Below are 23,372 nucleotides of genomic sequence, written 5' to 3' on the forward strand. Positions count from 1 at the left end.
CACCCCCCGCTCCGTCCCCATCCTTCTTCTCCCCTCTCTACCTCCGGGCAGGGCCGTTCTCCACCTCCCCCCCCCCATTCTCTCTCTCTCACACACACACACCCCGGGAGCATCCCCCCGCCCCCGCCGGGCTCCGGGGCCGCTTTAAAAGCCGCCTCTCCCCGCTCCGCCCAGCGCGGCCCCGCGGAGCGCCGAGCACCATGCGCGCACCTCCGGCCTCCGCGCCCGCCCCGCGCCGCGCAGCCCCCCCGCCGCCCGCCCCCCTCTGCCTCCTGGCCCTGACCCTGCTCCTTTGGGGCCGGGGGGGGGCGGCGGGGCCCTCCCGCACCGTCTATACCAACCACTGGGCCGTCCGCGTGCGGGGGGGCCCGGCCGAGGCCGCCCGCCTGGCAGCCGCCTATGGGTACATCAGCTTAGGGCAGGTAAGGGGGTGCGGGGGGAGGTGCGGAGGGGCCGTACGGGGCCGTTCGGGTTCGCGCGTGGGGCCGGGAAGTTGCACGGGTGGATCGGGGAAACTTTGGACTCTCCGCCCGGGGTTGATCGGAGGTGTCGGGAACGCGAGGAGCGGGCGGTTCTCCCCGGTCCGAGCGCGCTGCGGATGCCGGGGGGTCCCGGCACGGTTCCCCCCGGGTCTGGGGATTCAGCCCCTTCCCCCTGCGGGAGCCGCGTCCCAGCGACTGATTGCAGCTCTGCTTTCTGCCCTAACCCTGCAGAGTGCAATTCGGGTGTTGCATCATCAACAAACCCGTCCCATGCCCGTGTCCCGCAGCTGTTGGGCGGCAGCGTCCTCCAGCCCGCGTCCCTCCATCCCCTGTCCCCCACCTGCAGCGCCGCGCTCTGCCCTCCCTGGCCGTCCAGCCCCATCCCGATCTCTCTCGCGGAGCTGGGAGCGCGCCCTTCTGCTGGTTCTCCCCATTCAGCTCAACGGCTCCATTAAACGTCCCGCTTTGCAGCAGACGTGCTGCTGCTTTAGGCTTTTGCGTCGACCCAACGCTGTGCTCCTGCTTTGGGGTTTTGCTTTGCCTTATATCGGCTGCCCTGTGCACCGATCCCTCTCCACTCCATCCATCTGTCCATTCCATTCATCCACTCCTTTGTCCCATCCATCCATCCATCATTTCTGTCTGCCTGTCCCATCCATCTGTCTGTCCCGTCCATCCCTCCCTCTCCCCTGAGCCCTCCCAGGACAGCCGGCAGCAGGCTGCAGACCAAGGGAAATATTTCTGTGCTTGCATCAGGGCGTTCCTGCTTCTCCTCCGGCGCGTGCACCTCTGCAGTGCTCTGGCTGCTCCAGGCCATCCCCAGCCCGGGGCTCACCCAGGGGGAGGTCACCAAGTGCTGAACCCCGTGCATCCACGTCCCCCTTTGTGCACGTGTGCCTGGGCCTTGTGGGGACGAGGAGGGGAGAAACAGTGGCATGAGGATTTGGGGACCTCTGCGCTTGTCCTTGCTCTGGCAGAGGGACATGTGGTGCTTCCCTCCTTCAGCTTCGGGGATTTCAGACCCTGTTGGGACCTTGGATGCGGGGACTCCAGTGCCACCATGAGAGCTGCCCTCCCTGCCTGTGTGGTTGTATTGCTGCTTAAATGAATGACATTTGTAGAGCAATTCCCATTGGAACTGGGATGTGTGAGCTTGTCTGGAGGCAGAAGGCATCAACTCACCTCTTTTGCTGTTGTGTTTCTCTTTGGGACTCTGCTGCTCTCGGGGTTTCCAGCACTCCCTTTGTTGTGCTTGTGGGGTTTCAGCCCTATTGATGCCGTCCATGGGAATAACCGAAGTGTCCTCAGCTTCCCCAGAGCTCCCACCTGTGGGGCTCACGCTGCTCCCAGTGAGTAGGGCAAGAGCTCCAGCAGTGTCCTCTCTGATCCCACAGAGAGAGCAAATACTCTTCCATCAATTTATTTTTTTTTAAGACGGAAATCACATTTTTGAGTTCTTCTACTTGGTTTAAAGTTAGGTTCAAAGGGTCCCTTGACCCAAGGTCCTGCTCACAGCAGGGCTGGCTCTCAGTAATCCTGTGGGAATGAAGAACTCTGGTTTATAACCTCCTTGCCCATCTCACTGCATCTCCACAGGATGTTGGGTTGACTGAGTGATGCTTTTGGGAAGAGAGGGTCCACATAGAGCCATAGGGTCACTGAGTTGGAAGGGCCCCTTAAAGGCCATCTGGTCCAACTCCTGCACTGAACAGGGGCACCCACAGCTCAAGCAGGTGCTCAGAGCGCAGTCCACAGCATCACTGGCTGCGAGATGAGGGGTCTGAGGACAGCACAGCCTTGGGGCTGGCATTTTTCTACAGACCGTGGGCAACCCTTGCCTTTGTAAAACAAATCTTTCTTTCTCCCAGATTGGCAGCTTGGAAAACTACTACCACTTCCACCACAGCAAAACGTTCAAGCGCTCGACGCTGAGCAGCCGGGGACCACACACCTTCCTCCGCATGGACCCCAAGGTATGGGGCTGTACCCCCAAACCCCACAGCCATGGTCTGCAGCACGGCACGATGACAGCGCTGTCCTTGAGACGCAGCCCTGTGCATGCACACGGTGACTCACTGGGCATTGGGATGTTTATCAGTGATGAAAAACACTTAAAGTGACTAAATGCTAACATCTGCCTGAAGGATGGGGGGAAAGCAAAGGGAGGAAAAAGCCTTACAGGATCGAGAGGCTGCTGCATACTCGGGTGTTGATCCAGTTGCCACAACATTTGCTGTCTCAATGGTTGCTATGTGTGAAATCGTTGGCAATCGGCGTGCATTGCTTTTTCCTAGAGCAAACATCCGAAGGGATTTGGGTTGCAGCTGAGTTGACAAAAGCAATGGGGGACCAGGAGGATGCAGGACAAGTGAGCCCAGGCGGCGTCGAGGGCTGCAGCCCTGTGATATGTTATTTTGGCAGAGAAAAGGACAAATCCTCAGTGCTCATGCCTGGAGATGTGCGGAGCGCTGGAGTGGTGGCAGAGCTGCTCACGGAACAAGCAAATGATGGGTTCTGATCTGCAATGGAAATACTTCCATCTCAATGAATCTGGGGCCAACAGATGGGGCCGAGTCAGTGGGCTTTCAGTCTGCAACCATGTGCCTTGCATTGCTCTGATCCACCTCAGAGCTCTGAGGTCCCGCTCTTGGCACTTGCCCTGAGCTTAGGACCTCTTGGCATGTGTTGTCCCTCTCTCCCATGTTTCCAGCTCATTTTAGAGGTGTCTCGGCATTTGAGCGTGCACAGTGCAATAAAAAATTCCCTGTGAGGCACAAGGAGACACGACATCACAAGCTGGGAAACAAACATTGCAGAAACCCCAAAGAAGCAGCAAATGCAATCAATTGCAGATGTTCCACATCTCATGTCTTCCAGGGGGCTATTGTTCCAGCCTGGGGATTTATTGGCTGGTTCCACCGCAGGAGCCAGGTCCCCTCAGGCTCTGGCAGTAAAGGGAGATGATGGAACGTGCAAGAAGGGTCCTTGGGACACCCTAAACTGCACTCATACCCACGGAGAACCCTTTGAGGTCCTGGCTGCTCACTGTGGGGCTAACGTTCACCAAATGGTGTGATGAAGATGAAGGGATTTAGCAAATCTGGCAATTTGGGGGCAAACTGTGGGTGAAAGGAGAAGATGCTGGGTGGAGCTGCCCATGTCACTCAGTGGAGATCCCAGAGCTCTGGGGAGCACAGGGGCTCCCCTCTACTCGCAGCCCGGGATCCCGGCACGGGGCTGTGTTGTAACTGTTTCTTGTAGCAAAACCCCATTCTTTTCTTTTTTTAATGTAATTTCCAAGAAGCCTTTGCCTCCTGTGAAGGGTGATGGGAGCTGTCAGGAATGTCACAAGCTGAGGGCTGCCCCAGGCTCCTTCCCATCCTCACATAACTAGCAATGCTGGGAAGGGGGTGGGCAGCGAGTCCCTCAGACAAGGAGTGCTGCTTTGGGGAGAAAAGCTGCCTAATTGGGCAATTTCCTCTATTTAACATAGTTTTTTCAACCAGACCATGAAGCCGTGTTTTGTTTTTGCTTCCAACACTTAAATCCGTCGCTGCACAAATGAAGCAGCTTGCTATCAGCAGGCAAGGCGCCACGGAACCATATTTTCCTATGAAATATATTTTTGTTTGTTTCAACAGTTATTTTATTTTATTCCCTCCCCCCCCCTTCCTTGGAAATATATAGGTTTAAAAACGCAGCTCTAGGCTGGGAGCGATGCTCACCGTTCTGCCTCTATCTCTGTAAATCAGAGCCATAAAGCCATAAACCAAGTGCGGAGCTCTCGCTTTGGCTGCCAGCTCCAGCATAAATGAGCCAAACAAAAACTTACCGTTTGGATTTGTATTCTTTTTTTTTTTTTTTGTAGAAAAGTGTCTGTCTAAAGATCAGAGCCACGGCCACATGGAGGTCAGGGCTAAGAGATGTGGGGGTGAAGGGTTGGGGAGCTCTGTGCCCAACATCGACACAGGGAGCGTTTGGGGGTAAATGCCTGGGGGTACGTGGGGTTGTTTTTGATGAACCTTCAGTGCTTGGGGCTGCATAAAGCCAGGGGCGTCCAGGTGAGTGCTGGTGGGGCTGCAGGGTGGGGACTCACCAGAGATGGGCATTAGGGTGGAACAGCAGCACCTTGGCATCATATCGAAGTTTACACACACCTCCAGTATAGAATTGTGTGACTTTAATATAAATGAATAGAATTGTTAAAGTTGAAAAGGACTTCCAAGATTCCCAAGTCCACCCCGCCGTGCCTACTGCCCTCATCCCTGTGGTTCTGGAGCACTCCCAGGGTCAGTCACCCCACTGCCCTTGGGCAACCTGTGCCGGTGCAGCACCGCTCCTTCTGGGAAACGTTTCCTAATATCCACCCTGACCCTCCCCTGGATGAGCCTTGTTTATCTCCAAGATCTAAAGCTGCTCTGCACGATGCAGTGCAACCAATGAACGAAACACGTAAAACTCAAGACGGCTTTCAGCCAGCGGTTCCTGGCTGTCTGCCTGTCCATCCTGCCCTTCTGCCTGCAGATGGAGCTGGCTGGGGCCTGGGGGCACATCCCCACACAGCCCTTTGCCCAGCAGTGCTCTGTGCCCACAGGTGGAGTGGCTGCAGCAGCAGGAGGTGCGGCGGCGGGTGAAGAGACACGTCCGTGGTGATCCCCCCTCCCTGCCCTTCAACGACCCGGTGTGGCCCAACATGTGGTACCTGGTGCGTATTGCCTCCGTGAAAAGTGAGCTAAAAAATCAGGTCATTTATCTTTTGTACAAAGGGGTTTGGTTGGAAGTGTTTCAGCAGTGCCTTCGCTGCACTGTGCGCGTAGACATCAGAGCATCACAGCTGCAGTGCTGGCACATCTTTGCCCATCAAAGAGCTGCTACCATCTATTTGCAATATCATTTTTCCTCCTGCCTGGTTCATCGATCCGTGTTTGACAGGGGAAATTTGTTTGAAATTAAGTGCAGAGAGGAAATGAGCGCTTCAAAAGCCAAGAGCCTGCGGTGTGAGGAGTGGTGGAGGGAAGGAATGATGGGGAGAGGAGAGTGTGCTCCTGAGCTGACCGCTGCTGGTGGCCTCGGTCGGTGTGGTTGGAGCAGATCTATGAGTTACTGGGAGGGGTTGGGATTGGGATGTGCTTTTGGGTTGGTAAATGAGCTCCATGCTGCCGTGGAAGGGCTGAAGCCCAGGCTGTGGGGTCGCAGCCCTGTTGCAGGCTGTGCTCTGCCATTGCTGCCCCTGTAGCACTGCGGGGACAGGAACAGCCGCTGCCGCTCGGAGATGAATGTGGTCGCTGCCTGGCAGAGGGGCTACACCGGCAGGAACGTGGTGGTCACCATCCTTGATGATGGAATAGAGAGGAATCACCCCGACCTGCTGCAGAACTACGTGAGTGGGGCACCTGGGGCTGAATGATGCCAGTGGAGGGGGTTTGTTTCCGCTGGATCGCGGGGAATAAGCACAGCATGAGGCTGCACAGCAGGAGGTCAAAGGAAGGGGGTGTTTTAGGAAGGAGAAATGAGAATGTGGAGAAATTCTGGCAGAGTCTGGGCTGCTGTCCCATGAAAACAAGTGGAACCTAATGGTGGAAAACCCATTTCAGGACCCTCTTGCAAGCTACGATGTTAATGGGAATGACCATGATCCAACGCCTCGCTACGATGCCAGCAATGAGAATAAGTATGTGGTGCTAATTGCATAGCTGATGAGCCCCTGTCCATTGTATCCCATGGAATCCCATCCCATCCCTTCTGGAAATGCTGCTTTAGTGGCTTTATGCAAAATCTGCTCACAGGGCTTTCTCCCTGCAGGCACGGCACGCGCTGCGCGGGGGAGGTGGCAGCAGCAGCCAACAACTCGTACTGCATTGTGGGCATTGCCTACAACGCACGCATTGGAGGTGAGGCCAGCACTGTCTGCAGCCCCCTGCCCTTCCTAGTCCTCCCACAGGGCCACGATGGGGTTGGTGGGCTCCCGGGGTGGGTAGAGGGATGTCATTCCCCCACATATTGCCGGGAATATGGCACCAATGTGGCTCAATGTGGATCATCCCCCATTTGGACAAACCCCAGCATGGGGAGGAGGGAGCTCTGGGGGGGCTTGTGGGAGGATGGGGGTCCCCAGCCCCATGCAGGTGATCCCAGGGTATGGGGGACACTGGCTCTGTGTGTTTTGGGGTGGAAAACCGCTGGGGTCACATCCCTTTTGTAAGTCCATGTGTGTGTATGGGTAGAGTTGGCTTTGACCAGAAGTGTCGGGGGGTTGGTCTGGATGGGACATGTATTTGGTTTGGCTGGTGGCAATGAGTTAGCTCCAGAAAACACTCATTGTGAGGTTGTTGTCTGTCAGTGAGCAGTCAGGAGGGATCGTCTGGGGGACCCCAAAATGTCCTCATGGGAAAATAAAATGGTTGTGCAGATAGGGGTGCGAGCACATTGTGTGGCTGCTGGGACTGTGTGTGGTGAGCCCAGAGCTGGCTGTGCACTCGGCGGGTGCCTCAGCAGGAGTGGGGCTTTGCCAAAGGATCTGTGAGCCCTTGTGCCACCCCAGGCACTGGGAGCAGTCCCAAGTGCACAGTATCTGGTTCTTTGCATCCCAGCAATGCACCACATTGCTTTCCATTGAGTTGCGTCCTTCTGTGCATGACTGGCAGCGGGGACCTGATGCTGAGGAAAGCCTCAGTGGAAGATGTTGTTCTGGGGAGAGTGACCGGGGGGCTGGCAAAGGCTGTGTCGTGGCCCCGTCCCCATCCCATCCCACCTGCGTGATGCTTTCTGCTCATCGTTTGGATGGGTTGTTCATGCTCTGGCTCTGCTCCACTCAGTGGGATTTAAGATTTGGCACCCTGCAGGTCAGGTCCTGGTGTCTGTATTTCCCCAGTAAGGGCTGCAGAAACGAGTGTTGCTTGCTGCCTTTATTATGAGTTCTATTTTAATTTGCTTCCTTTTCTTGACTTGTGTGTGTGCTGGGGGTGGTGAGCAAATCAACCTGACAGAGCCAAGAAACCCAGCCTCCAGACCTATCACCTTTGCATTTGAGGAAGAAAACACTGCAGTTTTAGTGAGAGTGACTTTAGATGGATGACTCAAATAAAGCAGTGATGAATGAGCACGACTTGCTGGGGAAGCCCATTTGTCACACTCAGGGAGCTCCCACCTAATTGGGCTCGCTGCACTCCATCACTCATGCATCGCTTTTCATTTGCTGTGGGCAAAACGTTGCTATAAGCAAGGAGGGCTCCTGTCATACCTCCTCCTCTCTTCTTTCCTGCAACGCTCTCCTGGAAGGCAGCTTCCCTTCATGTTTCCTGGGACAGGGAGTTTGAGGCACAGCTTCCTGCATTTCCAAGCTTGTGTTTGGCTAATGTGGGACAGCATCAGAGAAATGCAGTTGAGCTGAGTGTTGTCTGGAGCACAGCTGCAGTGTAATTCCGTCTGCCTGCAGTTGTCTTCTTTAAGAGAAGCACATGTGGAAGGGGAAATGCATCAGTGTAAACCAGAGTCTGCCTGACTGGATGCTGGGCATCGCTCGGGGCTCTCCATACAAAGGATCAGCGCTTGCATCTGCAGGGCCTTCTGCTCTTCTTACCCCAGTTTTGGGTTTTCCTTGGGGCTGGGAATGCGGCTTTCCATGCTATCTCAGTGGGGATGCCAGGCAACCCCAGCATGGGGTCACTGCTGCTCGTGGAGCTGTCCTTGTCCAGGCACTGTCGGCACCAGTTGGGCACTGATGTGACATAGTGATGGGCACTGCTGTTTCTATACATGGGCTCCCATTGTCCCGTGGCACTGCCCACTGCCCCTATGTGCCCAAAGCCAATGGGCTGTGAGCACTGGGAAAAGCTGCTGTCATCCAGGTGATGTTGTTGGATTAGATGGGGCAAACAAGGTTTTAGGATGGGAAACCAACGTTTTCGGATGGGGATACCAGGGTTTTCGGATGGGAATTTCAATGATGGGAGCGGACCTTCCTTCTAACCTGCCCAAGCCCACTGGAGCTGATTTTAAACCCTCACCCAAAACCTCATTGCTTGCAATAAAGCAGCGCAGGGAGCACGAGCAGAGCTCCCTGCATGCCCTTCCAGCTCCTGGCCGTGGGGCTCGCCGGCGCTGCCGCTTGTTGCAGCTATTTGGAGGCATGCCGAGCCTCGCGGTTTCCGCCACCGCTAACAAAGGCCTTTGATTGCAATCCTTGCACTTTCATAAAAGCCATTAAGCCCTAATGTCTGATGTTTTTGTGCTTTTAGGCATTCGTATGTTAGATGGAGATGTAACAGATGTTGTTGAAGCGAAGTCGCTTGGCATCAGACCCGATTACATTGACATTTACAGCGCGAGCTGGGGGCCAGATGATGATGGGAAGACAGTTGATGGACCCGGCCTATTGGCCAAGCAGGCTTTTGAGCATGGCATTAAAAAGGTGTGGACCGCGCAGCGCCCAGCGCTGGCACTCCTCCCCTGCCCCGTGGGACCCCTGCTCGGCCCCCCGCGTCCCATCCCTGAGCTCCGAGGGTTTGGTGATGGGAGACCCCTCGAGTGGCAAAGACCTGGTGCTTTTATATTAAAAAAGAAAAGGGCAAATATTGGCTCAGAGCACTGGGAAAAGCCCTTCTGCGGCCCCTTGGTGGGTAAGTGATGCAACCCCCATGTTCTGGGGCAGCTCGGGGTTGGGTTTGGCTGCCCTGAGACCATTCCCTCCCTTCCTCCTCTCTGCTCTCAGCTCTGCCGCCCTCATGTTATCTATAAATAGGGTGGAGTGTTTTCCCACTATTTACTTGATTTCCTGCCGGGGCGGTCGGGCTGAAGAGGAATTCATTGAAGTTGCTGGGAGTTCATGTCGTGTAAATACAGGGAACAGGCCGCCCTTCACAGAGCTTTTTTCCATGTGGGAGTGAGCAGGCAGCAGTGGGGTCCCTGTCCGGCATGGACCCGCCGTTTCAGGAAGAGTTCTCCACATCTCTGCCTTTATTTGAAGACAGGAGCTGTGGCTGAGCTCAGAGTGGTTGGACAAGGGAGGGGATTTGGATGAAGATGGGTCCTGTACCCCTGGGTGCCCCCTTTTCCCTCTCCCCTTTTCCCTCTCCCTTTTTTCTTCTCCCTTTCCCCCTTCCTTTTTCCCCATTTTTTGAGTGAGGCAGGGTTACTGATGGATTGCTGTGTTCCTGAGGGCCGTGTTGCCTTTCCCACTCCATACCAAGCTGATTTGGGTTCTGCACCACCCCCGTCTCGCACTCCCTGTTGACCAATGCCACCCATGTTTGCAGCCCTCACCACCCTCCTTGCAGAGCTCCTAATTGCCGCCTGCCTCCCCTTAATTAATGAGGAAAGTCATAAGCAGAGAGCTAGCAGCAACCTTTAGCCCAAGCAAATGGCTGCGTCTGAGTTATAAATCCTTAAAATTGAGTTTTTAATGGAAACATTAAAATAACCTTTATCTGTTAGCAGTAGGGCTGCACGGGGGTCATTTATCATCTCGTTACTCACCATACTTGTTAGCTCCCGAGCTAATAGGGCAATATTTTTCCTGGCACCTTAGGGCTCCAGCACTGCAGAAGCAGGGGATGTGCACCTTGTGTCCCACTGATTCCTTGGTCCCAAGCATTGGCCAAGGGGGAAATTGCACGGGTTCAGATGCTGTCTGCGTCCTGTTTTTATTGCAGCCCTTCTGGGGTGGTATTGGTTTGGGGAGGTGGCCAATAAAACCAGTGGGTGTTTTGGGTCTGCTCGTGGGAATCTTCATGGCTGAGTGAGGAGTGCAGGGATGGCTTAGGGCCAACCAAGTTGCAAAGCGAGGCCATGTTCTGCTCTGTTGGGAATTGCCATTGGGTGTGAGTGGTGCTGTGCTGGGATGGAGGGATGTTGCTTGTGTGTCCTCTTGGCTCTGGAGCTGACTCCCACTGTGGATGCAATGACACAGGCAGAGCCTGGAGCATCCTTGCAAGGGAGATTTTGGCTTCCCCATGTGTGTACCTGAATGGAGCCCATAGCCACATCCCTGCATGTGGTCCGTGGGTACCATTAGATGCTGTAGGTGGCACATGAGTTCTGTTGGTGCTTTTTTGCTGCTAGTTCTTGTTGGCTGTCACGCGTCACGCGGCCGGCCGGCCCAATGTATGCATGGCCATATACATGGGAGACGTGATAAATCCCAGCAAATTGCTCTGACTTTGCATCTTTTTCTGTCAGAGCAGACAGCCAAACAGAGGGTGGGGATGCAGGCAGGCACCGATCCGCCCAGGTGAACCTTGAGGTCTCTGCAAGGAGGCCAGGGCTCCAAGGAGGCAAAGGACCAAGTCAGCCGTTTAGGGGAAGGAGACTTAATTAAACGAGAGGGATGCATAGGAATGGTGCTCCGTTCCATGCCTGCTCGGTACCCACTCAGAGCATCAGGATGTGCAATAACACATTAGCTCTGTGTGCCCCAAGGGGAGCGAATGGGCCCCAATTCTGCCACGCTGCCAGCTTCATTAGGGGCCCCTTGTTAGCAGTGTGGCTGCTCCCACATGGGACTTTCCCTGGCTCCAGGGAGGTCTGGGCAGCCAGCAAAGCTGCCCGGTGGGGATGCTCCATCAGATGTTCGTGCCAAGCCATGAGGGAAGGAAAGAAGCAAACAAACAAAGCCTAAAGGATGCGTTGCAGGAAGCTCTCTGATGGTTTGGGTGGGTGGTGGGTGGCTTTGCGATGGGCTTTGTGGGCTGGAGAGAAGTGGGGCACAGGTTTTAGGGAGTTTCTCCATGTTCCACTAGGATGAGGTGACCCAGCTGCTCTTACCCAGGGGGAAAACTGCATGCTGATTCCGCCATTCCACCCTAACCAAACCCTAAATTCTGCCCCAAACCCAGTGAGTGGTGGCTGCCCCTGCCACTGTTCCCTGCTCCCCGGGCTGCTCCCCACTCTCATCCTGGGCAAACACTTGGTCTCCTCACCCCTTTCCTTCTCTGCCCACAGGGCCGCAGGGGCTTGGGGTCCATTTTTGTCTGGGCATCAGGAAACGGCGGCCGGGAGGGTGACTACTGCTCCTGTGATGGCTACACCAACAGCATCTACACCATCTCCATCAGCAGCACTACTGAGAACGGCTACAAACCCTGGTACCTGGAGGAGTGTGCATCCACCCTGGCCACCACCTACAGCAGCGGGGCCTTCTATGAGCGGAAAATTGTAAGTTCAGCCCTGAGCAGATCAGCAGCCCCTTGGGTGTTTGTGGTGAGGGCTTCTGCTTGTGGGGTTGTTTTGGTGACAGCTGCTCAGTGTGTTGGCCCTGGTGGTCTTGTCCTCAGGAGGCTCCAAAATCTGGGTTTTCCCATTGGTGTGTAAAAATGAAAACAAGCACGAGCTCATGGACATTTTTTCCAGCTCTGCTCCAGCCATATTTTCCTCCAGCTGATCCACAACAAAGCTAACTTTTTGTCCTTTTCAAACGGTTTTTTTGCAAGGGAAAACACAAACACAGGTGTTTTCTTACATGCCAGATATATCTGCAGCCCCTTTTTTGGGCTGATGATGTGGGAAATGTGGCGAGGGTTCATTACCCATGCCATGGTGCCATGGTTTCCATGGAGCTCTCAATGGCCAGCACTGGGAGCACCTCTGGCATTGCAGGGCTGCAGCTGCTCTCTCTGCAGGTCACCACTGACCTCCGGCACCGCTGCACCGATGGCCACACCGGCACCTCCGTGTCTGCACCCATGGTGGCCGGCATCATCGCCTTGGCTTTGGAAGCAAAGTAAGTCAACCCCACTGGGGTGGGACCTTCCCAAGCTTAGGGAAAAGGATTACTTTTGCATAACACCAAGCACACTCTCAGCCTTGCTCCAGCCATCGCTTGGCTTGCAGGGCATCTGCTCATGAACTTCTGTTACTGTTTTTATTGAGTGGAATACAAGCAAGGCTCTTTCTCCCCTTGCCATGAATGAGCCGTGGGCCAATGCTGCCATTGCATTTGGGGGCGGTCACGCTCAGCAGACTTCATCTCTTTCAGTTTGATCTTGGTGCCCAGGTTGAGTGATCACATTTTGGGAGATGCTGTTTTCCTTCTTAAGAGTATTAGGTGTAGGATCTGCATTGTTTATCCAGGGCATAAAACGCAACGTTAAGTACCAGGGCTGGGTACAGGGAGATGCAGGCACTCAGATGCCCCATTATGATGAGAAGGAATAAATTATATTTCTTTTTTTCTAAATGGTGTTTGAGAGCAATATCAATAACTTGAAATGCTAAGGAGACTGCAAGAAAAGCATGGAAAATTCTTCAGAAATATTCCTGGGTTGAGGCATAGAAACATGTGGTTTCTGCATGGCACCATGAACTCAGACATCATGTCAACCCTGCCTAAGGGTTTTTTTTAAAGCACTTTGGGTTTTGTTTTTATGTTAAATGAACAAACCAAGGTTTTGTCTAGCTTTTGTTTTTTCTTTAGCCTAGGAACTATATACCCCCTGTTCATGGGCACACAGCATCCCTCCCTGGGTACTCTCCCTCTATTTGGGCACCCCAAGCAATGGCCACCCCCAGGCAGGGCGTGAGCATTGAAATAACCAATTCATACCCTATTTGAGTAGGATAGCCTGATTTTTAGCCTGATGGGAGACTGGGGGCAGCAGAGCTGTGCTTGACCACATCTCCTTGCAGTCCCCTGCTCACATGGAGGGATGTCCAGCACCTCCTGGTCAGGACGTCACGGCCGGTACACCTACGGGCAGCTGACTGGAAGACCAATGGAGCAGGGCATAAAGGTGAGGTGCCGTGGGATGGCAAAATTAGCATCCAAAGGGAAATTAGAGGCCCCCAGATCCAGGAGATTCACACTGGATGGGTGCTCACAGCTGGATTGGGGACTCTGCTGTTGGGGGAGCTTTGCAGCCTTACCTGGTGGAGGTTTGCCATCTCCACATCTGCAGTGTTGGGTGGTAGTGGAGTGACAGGACCTGAGGGAACAGCATGGAGTCAGGGCAAGGTCAGGTTGGATGTTTGGGAAATGTCTGCCCCAGAGAGTGTTGGGTGTGGAACATCTCCATAGGGCAGTAAGCACAGCCCTGGGTTGCCAGAGCTCAGAGAATGTTGGGACGCTGCTCTCGGACATCAGGTTTGCATTTGGGTGGTCCAATGAGTTGGACCCAATGATTCTTGTGGGTCTCTTCCAACTTGGGATATTCAATGTCCATTGGGCTGCTCCTGGCTTTTTGTGTCACCAAGATGATTTCAGGGTGTAAGTCAGGCAGGTTGGTGAGCTCCACGTGTTGGAACACCTCCTGCCACAGTAGGATCAGCTCTATGTCTTCCCAGATGGGTGGAGGACCTGAAATATCAAGACATGCAAGGAGCAGCATCTGTCAGGCAGAGTGGAGATTTCTGAGTCTTCTCTCTTTCCAGTTAGCCATCTATATGGCTTTGGCCTGGTTGATGCAGAAGCTATAGTAGTGGAAGCCAAGAAATGGAAGACGGTGCCACCCCAGCACGTCTGCGTGGGAAGCCTGGACAGGGTACCCAAGTGAGTGGTGGGACTGGGGCATGGATCCCTTGAACTGGAAGAACTGGGGCTGCAGTCCTGGGTCACTGTCAGCCTCCTGAACAAGCCAGGAGCATTTTTTCTGCTTTTGTTTTGTTGTTGGTTTTGTGGCTGGTATTACTCTGCGATGGGATATAAAGGCGGGAGGCCTTGTGGGTTGTGTTCTGGGACCAGCTCTGATGGTGGGTGATTTCTCCTGCTCCCTCTTGTGCTTAGGCATCCTGGGGGGACACCAGGCTCTGTAGTGACCCCTTGTTTCCTGAGGGTTGCTAGGGTCTGTTGAGACAGAACAGAGCCTCCAACCATGGCACCACCTAGCCTTGCAGTTAGCTGTTCAGCAGGAAAGCGCAGTTTCTTTGGAGAGCATCAAGTATGCAAAGCAGGAATGGATTTGGAGCCAAGTGTGTTCATGAAACTATTTATCTGATACAGACACTAATTACAACCCAAGGAGGAATGCTGCACTGATAATTATAATAAAAAAGTGCCCTTGCAACCCATAAAGCATAGATCTTAGAAGCGGTTCAAAAGCATCTCGTTACCATCGGGCAATTCAGCAAATCCCCCTGCTAGGACAATGCACTGACACGGAGGAGGTGATAATTTGCCACTCTTTGCTGTAAAACGGTAGGAGTCTGGATTTAAACACAACTGAGAAGAAATGGGGGAACGCAGCACCAATAGGGCACCAAGGGAAATGCTCCCAAATACTCCCAAACACGAGCCCTCGTTCCGTCCATCCCTAGGCAGAGCTGAAGTGCATTTGGGTGCCCAGCTCCCATCAGTGGGATGGTATACCCAGTTCCCATCAATGGGAGTTTGATGCCCCAACCCTTCCGTCCTGTAAAAACGGGATTTTTTCTTGCAGTGAGGAGCAAACATTACCCACGCACATGGTGTGAGGGCTCAGGATTTGCCTCACCTTTCATTGGTTCCCCTTGCATCCCGGCAGGTACATCCGCCCGGACCACGTGCTGCGTGCCAGCACCCTGAGCAGCGCCTGCAGCGAGCAGCGCGAGCAGCACGTGCTGTACCTGGAGCACGTGGTGGTGCGGCTCAGCATCGCGCACCCGCGCCGCGGTGACCTGCAGATCAGCCTCGTGTCTCCAGCGGGGACCAGGTCACAGCTCCTGGCCAGGAGGTAAGAGCAGCCGCCTTGGGCTGTGCTCGATGCTTGGAGTTTTTGGTGGGGAGACCTTTAGCACATCTTGGTTGCAAGGGGATCTGTACATCTTGGACCTGTGCAACGATGCCAAACGCATCCTTCATTCCACACCTCCCTTTCCTGATTGAATGAGACCTGCGTGGCTTTCCTTCTCCTGTCGCAGAGTGTTTGACCATTCCAATGAGGGTTTCAAGGGCTGGGAGTTCATGACGGTGCACTGCTGGGGCGAGAGGGCAGCCGGTGAGTGGACACTGGAGATCCAGGACACGCCGTCCCAGGTGCGCAGCCCCACCACGCAAGGTAAGCGCCCGCACTACTGCCTCCCCCAGGCTCTTTGCCCCAAATTTCACTTGCCCCAAACTTTTAGATCTCAGATCTTTTGCCTAAATTCACCCAAATTTCCCAAAGAAATCACCCCAAAGAATGGGTGTAAAAGCCAAGCCCTACTGCACAGAGGCTGGGCTGAGCCGGCAGCAGGTTTTCTCCCTCTGGCAAATTTGCTGCAACTGAGAGCGAGGTTTCCAAAATTAAACCGTAATGAGTCCAAAATGAGGAAACCCGAGAGCTGTAATTGTTGTTTGTTTGTTTTGCTGTGCTGCTCGAACATCTGGAGCGTGGGATGGTTGTGCAATGGCGCAAGGGGACAGTGCCCTGTGGGTGCAGACGGACGTCCTGACTGAGCTGCCACCACACAGGCTGGGGGGGACTGTCCCCAACCAGAGCCTCCCAGGTGCCCCCATCCTCAGCCTGGCTCCAGTCCTTGTCCCCTTAGTGGCCAAGGAACCGGGCTGGTGGGATCCAGCCTCGTGGGAAGGGAATGTGGAACATAAAGTATCGTGCCCCAGGCTGGTGTGCCATATGGGGGTGTAAAAATTTGCGTTCTCATTGATAGAAAGCCAGGAGAAAATTAAAAACCTCACCCACGCTGCTCTCTGGCAGGAGGAACACATGGGGGCTCATTGTGTAGAAGGTGTTGCTGTTTGCTGCCTTGGCCTGAAAGCTTTTGAACTCATTGGAGCAGCAGCAAAACACCCCCAGAGCTGCTTTGCCCCTGTATTTGTGGTTCTCAGTTGGCATTAGGGAATCAGCTCCATGCGGCTGCACACTGCCCCAGGGCTCTGCCTTACCTGGCTGTGTGGAATAAACCCCAAATGAGCACATAAAGTCACCCCTTAGGGACCTGCAACAGTGTGTTTGAAGCAGAGTGCACAAAACAGAAGGGAAGAAAGATGAAGGGGAAGAAAGGGAAGAGATGAACGTGGCCAGGGCTGGGATCTTCCCCTTCACCGCCACTCACAGCCTAGTGCAGGGCTGACATTTGCTGGCACTCATCTACTGAGATGGGAGGCAAAACCTTAAAGTCATCTTGGTTTCTTGTTGGCTGGAGGTTGTGACTGAGTTGTCCTTGCTGAGGGTACCTGAGATTGCCCTTTTGCTGGCTCCACACTGTCCATGCTGGATGGAGCAGGTGGCTTCTTGCTTTCCTGCCTGAGAACAGAGTGTAAAGCACTAAGAGCCAAGGTATTTATTTGAAATCATTAAGCCCTTCTTGGAAACGTGGGGATTAGTGGTTAAAACAGAATGCACCACAGACTTGAAGAGACTTGCATTGATCAAGAATTGCAACAGAAAGAACTGCTGGGAGGGAGCAGCTGTGTGCTCCGGATGGTCCCAAAAGCATGTGGGTCAGGGCAGGACACCCATGAGCAGCTGTCCCTGATGGGGCTGCACCCGTTGCTCACTGGGGACACTTTCAATGAATGGAGGTAAAATTTGGGGTGTAGGGGTCAGGCACCCACGATATTTTAGGTGATCATAGAATCATTAAGGTTGGAAAAGGCCACTAAGATCATTGAATCCAACTATCGACCCATCCCGACCATGCCTTCTAATCTTGTCACACACTGAGCTCAGCCCTGAAGCATGGGACAGAGCAAGCACTGTGTGGGAAACTTGGTGTGATGGCACACATACCCCACAGGGAAGCTGAAGGAGTGGAGCATCCTCTTCTATGGGACAGCTGAGCACCCCTACAACACGCCAGGGGCCCCCCAGCCCCGCACAAGGACACTGGAGGTATCGGAGATGGAGCCATCGAGGGCTGCCTTCCTGCAGAGCCAGGTGGAGATGGCAGAGGAGGAGGAGGAGGAGTATGCGGGTAAGCGCCTCGGGGTGTCCTTCCTCCAAGGTAACCCCAAAAATCTGAGCTGGGATAATAAGGGTGAGGTGGGGGAGTGGGGAGGATCAGTGGCTGTGGCTGGAGCGGGGCAGCAGGACAGTAAAATTAGAAGGTAGAAAAACAGCACGCCGGCACTCCCACCACAAATTGATGGTGGAGGCGTCTGGCGAATAAAAAAACAAAGACCTTCTGCTCACCTCCCCTTGGAGCAAACAATGAAATGTGTCCCCTTCCCTCTGTCTGTCTGTCCTGGGTCGGGGGGGAATTCTGTGGTGGGAATTCTGGTGCATCCCCGCAGCCCCTGGGGGGCTCTCAGGCTCTGTCCTTGTGCCAGAGCTGCCAGAGCTGCTGACTGAGCTGCCATTTCCCACCAGGTCCCTGCCACCCCGAGTGTGGTGACCAGGGCTGCGATGGCCCCAGCGCCGATCAATGTTTGAACTGCATCCACTACAGCCTGGGCAGTGTGAAAACTGGCAGGTGAGGGCTTGTGGGGTGCTTGCATGGAGCAAGAAGCGTAAGGGAGAGAAAACAGAGGCAGGAAGCATGGGAGCCCCTGCCCTGGGGTAGGGTGGCATGGGAGAAACGGAGCCAGAAGGGTAAGTTGTGTTTGTTGGCTTTGTTGGCCAGAGCCACTGATGATCAAAGGATGCATGGCTGAGGTGCCAGCTGGCACCTGAAGTTGGGCTTTGCTATGATGGCCATGGGGCTGGGCAACCCCAAAACGTGAGTGGCGGTGGATGGGCAGAACAAATCCAACCCTAAGGCTCAGCCCCTCTGTTCCTCCCCCAGGATGTGCGTCAGCTCCTGCCCAGCAGGGTTCTTTGGAGACAAGGCAGCGCGGAGGTGCCGGCGGTGCTACAAGGGCTGTGAGAGCTGTGTTGGTCGGGGCCCAGGGCAGTGCACAGCGTGCAAGAGGAGCCTCTACCACCACCCTGAGATGGGTGCCTGCCTGCCCCTGTGCCCCCCCAGCTTTTACGCCGATGAACGTAAGGATGCTGATAAATGGCTGTGTATCACAGGGCTAAACCCCGTGTGCATTCGTGCGCTTTCCAATGGAGAAAACACTTTGATTTCCAAATGCCAGCTCAAGTGCCACCAGAATGGAGGGAGGAGGTGTGCACAAGGGGTACAAAATGCATTCAGAGCTGTTAAGTAAGGGCAGTTGTTAATAGGGACACGTGGCTCTGCCTGCAAATCCCCATCCAGGTTTTGTCCTCACCTACTCTCCTTGTGTGTATTTTTTTTGTATTTTTTTGAAAGGTCAGAAACGCTGTCTGAAATGCCATCAAAGCTGTAAAAAGTGTCTCGGCGAGCCGGATAAGTGTACTGCATGCAAAGATGGGTTCAGGTAAAATACCAGAGCTTGTACCTTCAGCACCGAGGCCTGTGTTTTAAATTTGGGAAATGGATGAGCAGCCTGCCCATGGGGGGAAATTAGAGAATCGTTAGTTAAAGACTTCAGATCCTGCTTTGGAGGCTGTGCTGCAAAACGGTGTGAAGGGAATGGAGAGGCGGCACTTTGGCGGTCAGTTTGGAAGATGGAAAGCACCCACGGGGATGGTTCAGAAGCACCCATCTGAATTCAGTGGCGTCTAACACAAGGGAAAGAGCAATGAAAACATTTGCACCGCACACTGCAAACCGCATAAGGGGCAGGCTGACTGTGTGCTTCGTGCAGGGCTGCAGGAGCTGGGGATGGGCTGCACCAGGTCCCCAGAGCCACGTGGAGGTGTCAATGTTCTCTGCTTTTCCGTCAGCCTGGTGGGAGAGAGCTGTGTGCCTGAGTGCCAGCCTGCCATGTACCTCAGCCGTGAGCACCGGCGCTGCGAGACCTGCCCTGCTGGCACAGGTACAGCCTTCATCCCCAGCATCTCCCTGCAAAAAACCCAAATCTTTGCACATCACACACAGGAGCCCACAGCACCCAGGACCATGCTGGCTGCAGCAGGAGGGGAGCAATTCCCAAGCAAGGAAGAGAAATCACAGCACAGGGAGGCTGTGGGCTGCATTACTTTCCCTGCAGCCATCCCACTGAATAACCATGTCCATAGGGAAATGCCTGGAGGAGCCCCGGGGACAGAGTGCTCCTGCACACAGTGCAGGTGCTGGGCTGTATTCCTGCTGGAAAGGCTTGTAAGGAGTTTTTACATTTTGATTAGAGCCATTCTTTATTTCCTGATTCGTCCGAATCCAGGTGCTGTGGTTTAATAAGGTTGTGGGGGAGGCAGTAAAACCTTCTCAGTGATGGAGGATGGCTCTGCAGTGCTTAAAAATGTCATGTGCTCAACGTGTGCTCTCCCCAGGGCTGGGGACATCCACTCATGTCCCTAAGTCACTGGATGTCCCCTTTAAATTTTGCCTTTTTTGCTGTCTGCATGTCTCACTGTTTACCATGGTTAATGTTTGTGCCTGTTCTTGAAATCATCATAGATCTGATGATAATATGATCTCCAGACAATTCATGTTCAGTCGTATGAATCTCACTTATCATGCACAGGCAATTTCCTAGGGCTAAATCCAAAATATTTATTGATCTTGTTGGCAAGCCTGGAAGGGAACGGACTCTTAATCCCTTAAGAAAATTATTTTCCTTCTAATTCTTATTCCGGGCAGTGTAAATGCACTTCCCACTGTTATTTTTCAAGTCTTTTCCCCTCTCTTTTTCTCGCATAACCATTTCTCATGCACAGTGCGTGGAAGGCTCCTAATGACAGCACAGCCACAACACATGGACACCCCACATCTCCTCCCCGGCTGCATTTTGCATCTGTCTTTTTTTTTTCCATGCATTGCACTGAGCAGGGTGGGAAAATCATTTATGCAAGTCTGGAGTAGGAAGGGATGCTTGGAGGGAACAGGGGATTTTGATACAAAGGCTGCCAGGGCAGGATGTTGGATGGGTTTTTGGGGTGGGAGCAGCACACAGGGCTCCACTGGCACCATGAGCATCTTGTTCACTCCCAAGTGGGACTGAGATGTGAAGTGGCTTCTGTCCCCTGTCCCACAGGACCCGGTGAGGATGACTGCACACCCTGCACCCCCGACAGCCCTGCCCCTCACTGGCGCTGTGTTCTCGCCTGCAGGGAGGGCTTCTATCCTGCCGACAGCCACGGGCTGCCCAACAAGGTCTGCAAGAGGTACGGACCTGGTCAAAGAAATAAGTGGCTATGGTGAAAACAGCTTGCAGCTGGAGCTGTCTGTGGGGAAATCAAACAAAAAGAGGAGGAGGGAACCAGCTCTGCACATCCCCTCTGCCACCCAGCCAAGGTGCCCTGCGGCTATATGGAGGGGCTGAGCCCGGCTCCAGTCTCTCTGGGCAATGTGGGAGGCAGGGCGATGTTGAGCACGTGTTCCAGCTCTCAGCAGTCCCTGCCCTGCAGCCACAGCGTTCACCCACCCCAGCACCCAGCACAGGGCCTGGAGGTGCCGCAGGGCAGCAATTTGGCTGCGCTCCCCATGGGGCCAATGTGCAAGGGAGGGTTGGAAGGCAGTGTGGTTTTCCAAGGCACAAGGTTTCAGATTTGCTGCTTTCCACCTCTTCTGCTCCGCTGCCTGCAGAGCCCAGCTTTGGAGCAGCAAGCAGAGCACAGTGTGGTCTCTCCCCAGGTGCGATGAGCACTGCTCTGCCTGCGAGGGCTCCAGTGGGAACTGCGTGCGGTGTAAGGATGGCTTCAGCCTGCTTGGTGGCTCCTGTGTGACCAACGAGACCTGTACCAATGGTGAGTGGCACTGATGGTTCTCCCCTGTTGCAAAAATGAGGCGTTTGGAGGATTCCCTTCATAGTGTAGATAGAGCTAACGGCAGCTGGGCTTGCTGGGGTGAGGGTGGCTGGCAGAGCTGCTGGCTGTCTGCCTGTTGCTCAAATGCATCCAAGCATTTACCCAAGTGTTTATTCTTATTCTGCTTTAGTCTCGGGGCTAATTCTCCCCCTCGCTGCAAAGCTTCTTTCTTCCTTCATTAAAACCATGTGAAAGATGCCCTGAAAAAGCAACGCCTTTTCCATTCTCTCTTCTCAAACACTGGAACGAATTGCACCGCCTGTTACGTGCGATGTTTGTTTATTTAAAATGTTAATCTGCTCTCATTTTCTCTTGTTCCTCGGCCGGCCTCCCAGCTGACAAGACTTTCTGTGAGATGGTGAAATCAAACAAGCTCTGTGAAAAGAAGCTGTTTGTGCAGTTCTGCTGTCAGACGTGTCTTATGGCCGGGTAAAGTCCAGTAGCAGCATCCAGGACTTCCACCGACTGCCAGCCCGGTTTTGCCAAACGTTTAGGACAAAAGTTTTATTTTTTCAGCTTTGGGAGAGTTTACATGGTGCTGTCGTAAGTTTGATGGCTTTAATATCACTGTCAGCTTGTTTCTATAGCAATACGTTAAGCAGAGAGCGGATCGTAGCCTGAATGATGGAGACCTGAAAGGCCCCAGGCAGGCAGTGATATTAATACTCTCAAACGCTCCTCGTGAGCAGGGAGCAAGGCACGACCCGTGCACCCAAGTTTGGGTCCGCACAGAAATCCTGCAGATGTGTGTGCGTGGAGTGGCCGCGGGGACATGGGACAGCACACACACGCGGGTCTGGCCCCGCTTTGTGCTCGGTGACAGCCCCAGAGACCCGCACTGCTGCCAGCCAGCGCCGTGCTCCATACCCATGTGAAACGACGAGCGGGCGCTGCCTGGAGCGGGCTCTGTGCCGCTCTGCCACCCCGTTCGGATCCAGCTGCTTCTCCCTGGCTGTGAGTGTGGCAACGACTGGAGCTCCGCAGAGCAAAGGCCCCTGTGTGCAGGCAGAGCCGGGTGCCTGCAGGGAGGGTTCGTCCACACGGAGCAGCGTTACGGCAAAATGCATTTTCCTCCCCAGACGCGGAGTCGCCGTTTAGTTGGGGAAGGAGCACCGTCCTTCTTCTCCGAGGTGGTTTCCCAGTTCGTCTCTTCCAGCATTTTGCATCACCATCCTACCTTTTGCTGGGATACCTCCCAGCCACGGCAGTGATTTTCTTTCCTTTCTGTTTCCGAAAGAGACATTCCAGGGATCTGGCCAGGAAACACTCAGTTCCACTAACCCTCCCCCAAACAACCCTCTCCATGCTCTCTCTTCCTAGTACGTCACGTGGTGTTTATACAATTGTGTTTAAAATATCCTTGGCTATGTTGTTTTACAGATTTTTAAAAAAATAACTTATACAGTCCTCGTTTTTCTCTGTAGACTATTTTTTTTTAATATGGGGAGTGGGGAATCTTTGGTGTCCTTCATCCTTCTCCTCTCCGACCTCACAGAGACGCTCTTTTTAACCAGACATCCACAGTATTTCCCTATGCTGCTTGTTCTGGTTTTCATTGCTGATAGATTGAATGAGTTAAGCCTTTTGCCAGTGAAACTCACAGTGTGAATCAACGCTGGTTCCTGTTGGAGCTGGGCTGATCCCTGCTTGTTCTCCATTGCCACGCTGCACCCTGCCCAGGCTTGCCTCTGTGGAGCAAAGAGGGGAAAGCCTGGCCTGAGAGCCTTGGGTGAACTGACCTTTAAGTTAATAAACTGTTGATCTCCCCTGAGCGATGGATCTGTGCTTTTTGCAAACCTGTGCAGCCACTGCCCTGTCTGGAGGCAGCTCGGGTTGATCTTGTTGGTTTGCTGGATCGGATCCCCTGATCAGCCCAGCACCTGCAGGAGGAATGGCTCCTGAGCATCTGCTGCACGTGCAAGGTCACATTAATTCTCAGAAAGATCTTCTGCTTTCAGACCTTTTGCTCTCCTGAACGGTCCCAGTGCCAGGCTGGGCTCTGTGCTTTGGTGCACCCCAGCCCCTCTGGCTGGGTCTTAGAGGGCACTCAACTACAGATGGGCTTTCCTCCAGCTGTGCTGGCAGGAGGCTCGCTCTCTTCCCAACCATGCTCAGCATCCTGCAGCCCTGCTGCCCACACCGCAGCTCGCACCCTCCCCTCCTTGACTGGGAGCAGAGGAAGCTCTGCAGCCTGTTATTGTGTTTGTTTTGCAGCGATTAACTGCGGGCCAAGTGCCCAGGGTAGTGCCTGGGTATCTGGTACTGAGCT

General features: G+C 54.0%; 1 protein-coding gene across 2 annotated transcripts; it reads left to right on the plus strand.

The window, feature by feature from the left end:
• Positions 1-185: 185 nt before the first annotated feature.
• Positions 186-22,874, plus strand: PCSK6 (proprotein convertase subtilisin/kexin type 6). 2 transcript variants are annotated; one of them, XM_052672482.1, is made up of 21 exons: positions 186-422; positions 2,351-2,455; positions 5,077-5,187; positions 5,719-5,862; positions 6,077-6,153; positions 6,285-6,373; positions 8,720-8,892; positions 11,421-11,633; positions 12,098-12,198; positions 13,104-13,207; positions 13,845-13,962; positions 14,933-15,121; positions 15,309-15,445; positions 17,127-17,303; positions 17,699-17,801; positions 18,114-18,310; positions 18,585-18,672; positions 19,082-19,173; positions 20,332-20,461; positions 20,931-21,043; positions 21,439-22,874. In XM_052672482.1, exons 1-21 carry the CDS (start codon positions 201-203, stop codon positions 21,534-21,536), a joined length of 2,781 nt encoding a protein of 926 aa, XP_052528442.1. In that variant the 5' UTR covers positions 186-200; the 3' UTR covers positions 21,537-22,874. The 2 variants fall into 2 exon arrangements, 1 of the variants encoding a protein (XP_052528442.1); XR_008203910.1 differs by lacking the exons at positions 15,309-15,445; positions 17,127-17,303; positions 17,699-17,801; ... (4 more) ...; positions 20,931-21,043; positions 21,439-22,874 and having other exon boundaries at positions 13,849-13,962; positions 14,933-15,055.
• Positions 22,875-23,372: the final 498 nt, after the last annotated feature.

This window comes from Tympanuchus pallidicinctus, unplaced genomic scaffold, assembly GCF_026119805.1.
Source record: "Tympanuchus pallidicinctus isolate F22 unplaced genomic scaffold, pur_lepc_1.0 scaffold12, whole genome shotgun sequence".
In the NCBI taxonomy this organism is placed as follows: domain Eukaryota; kingdom Metazoa; phylum Chordata; class Aves; order Galliformes; family Phasianidae; genus Tympanuchus; species Tympanuchus pallidicinctus.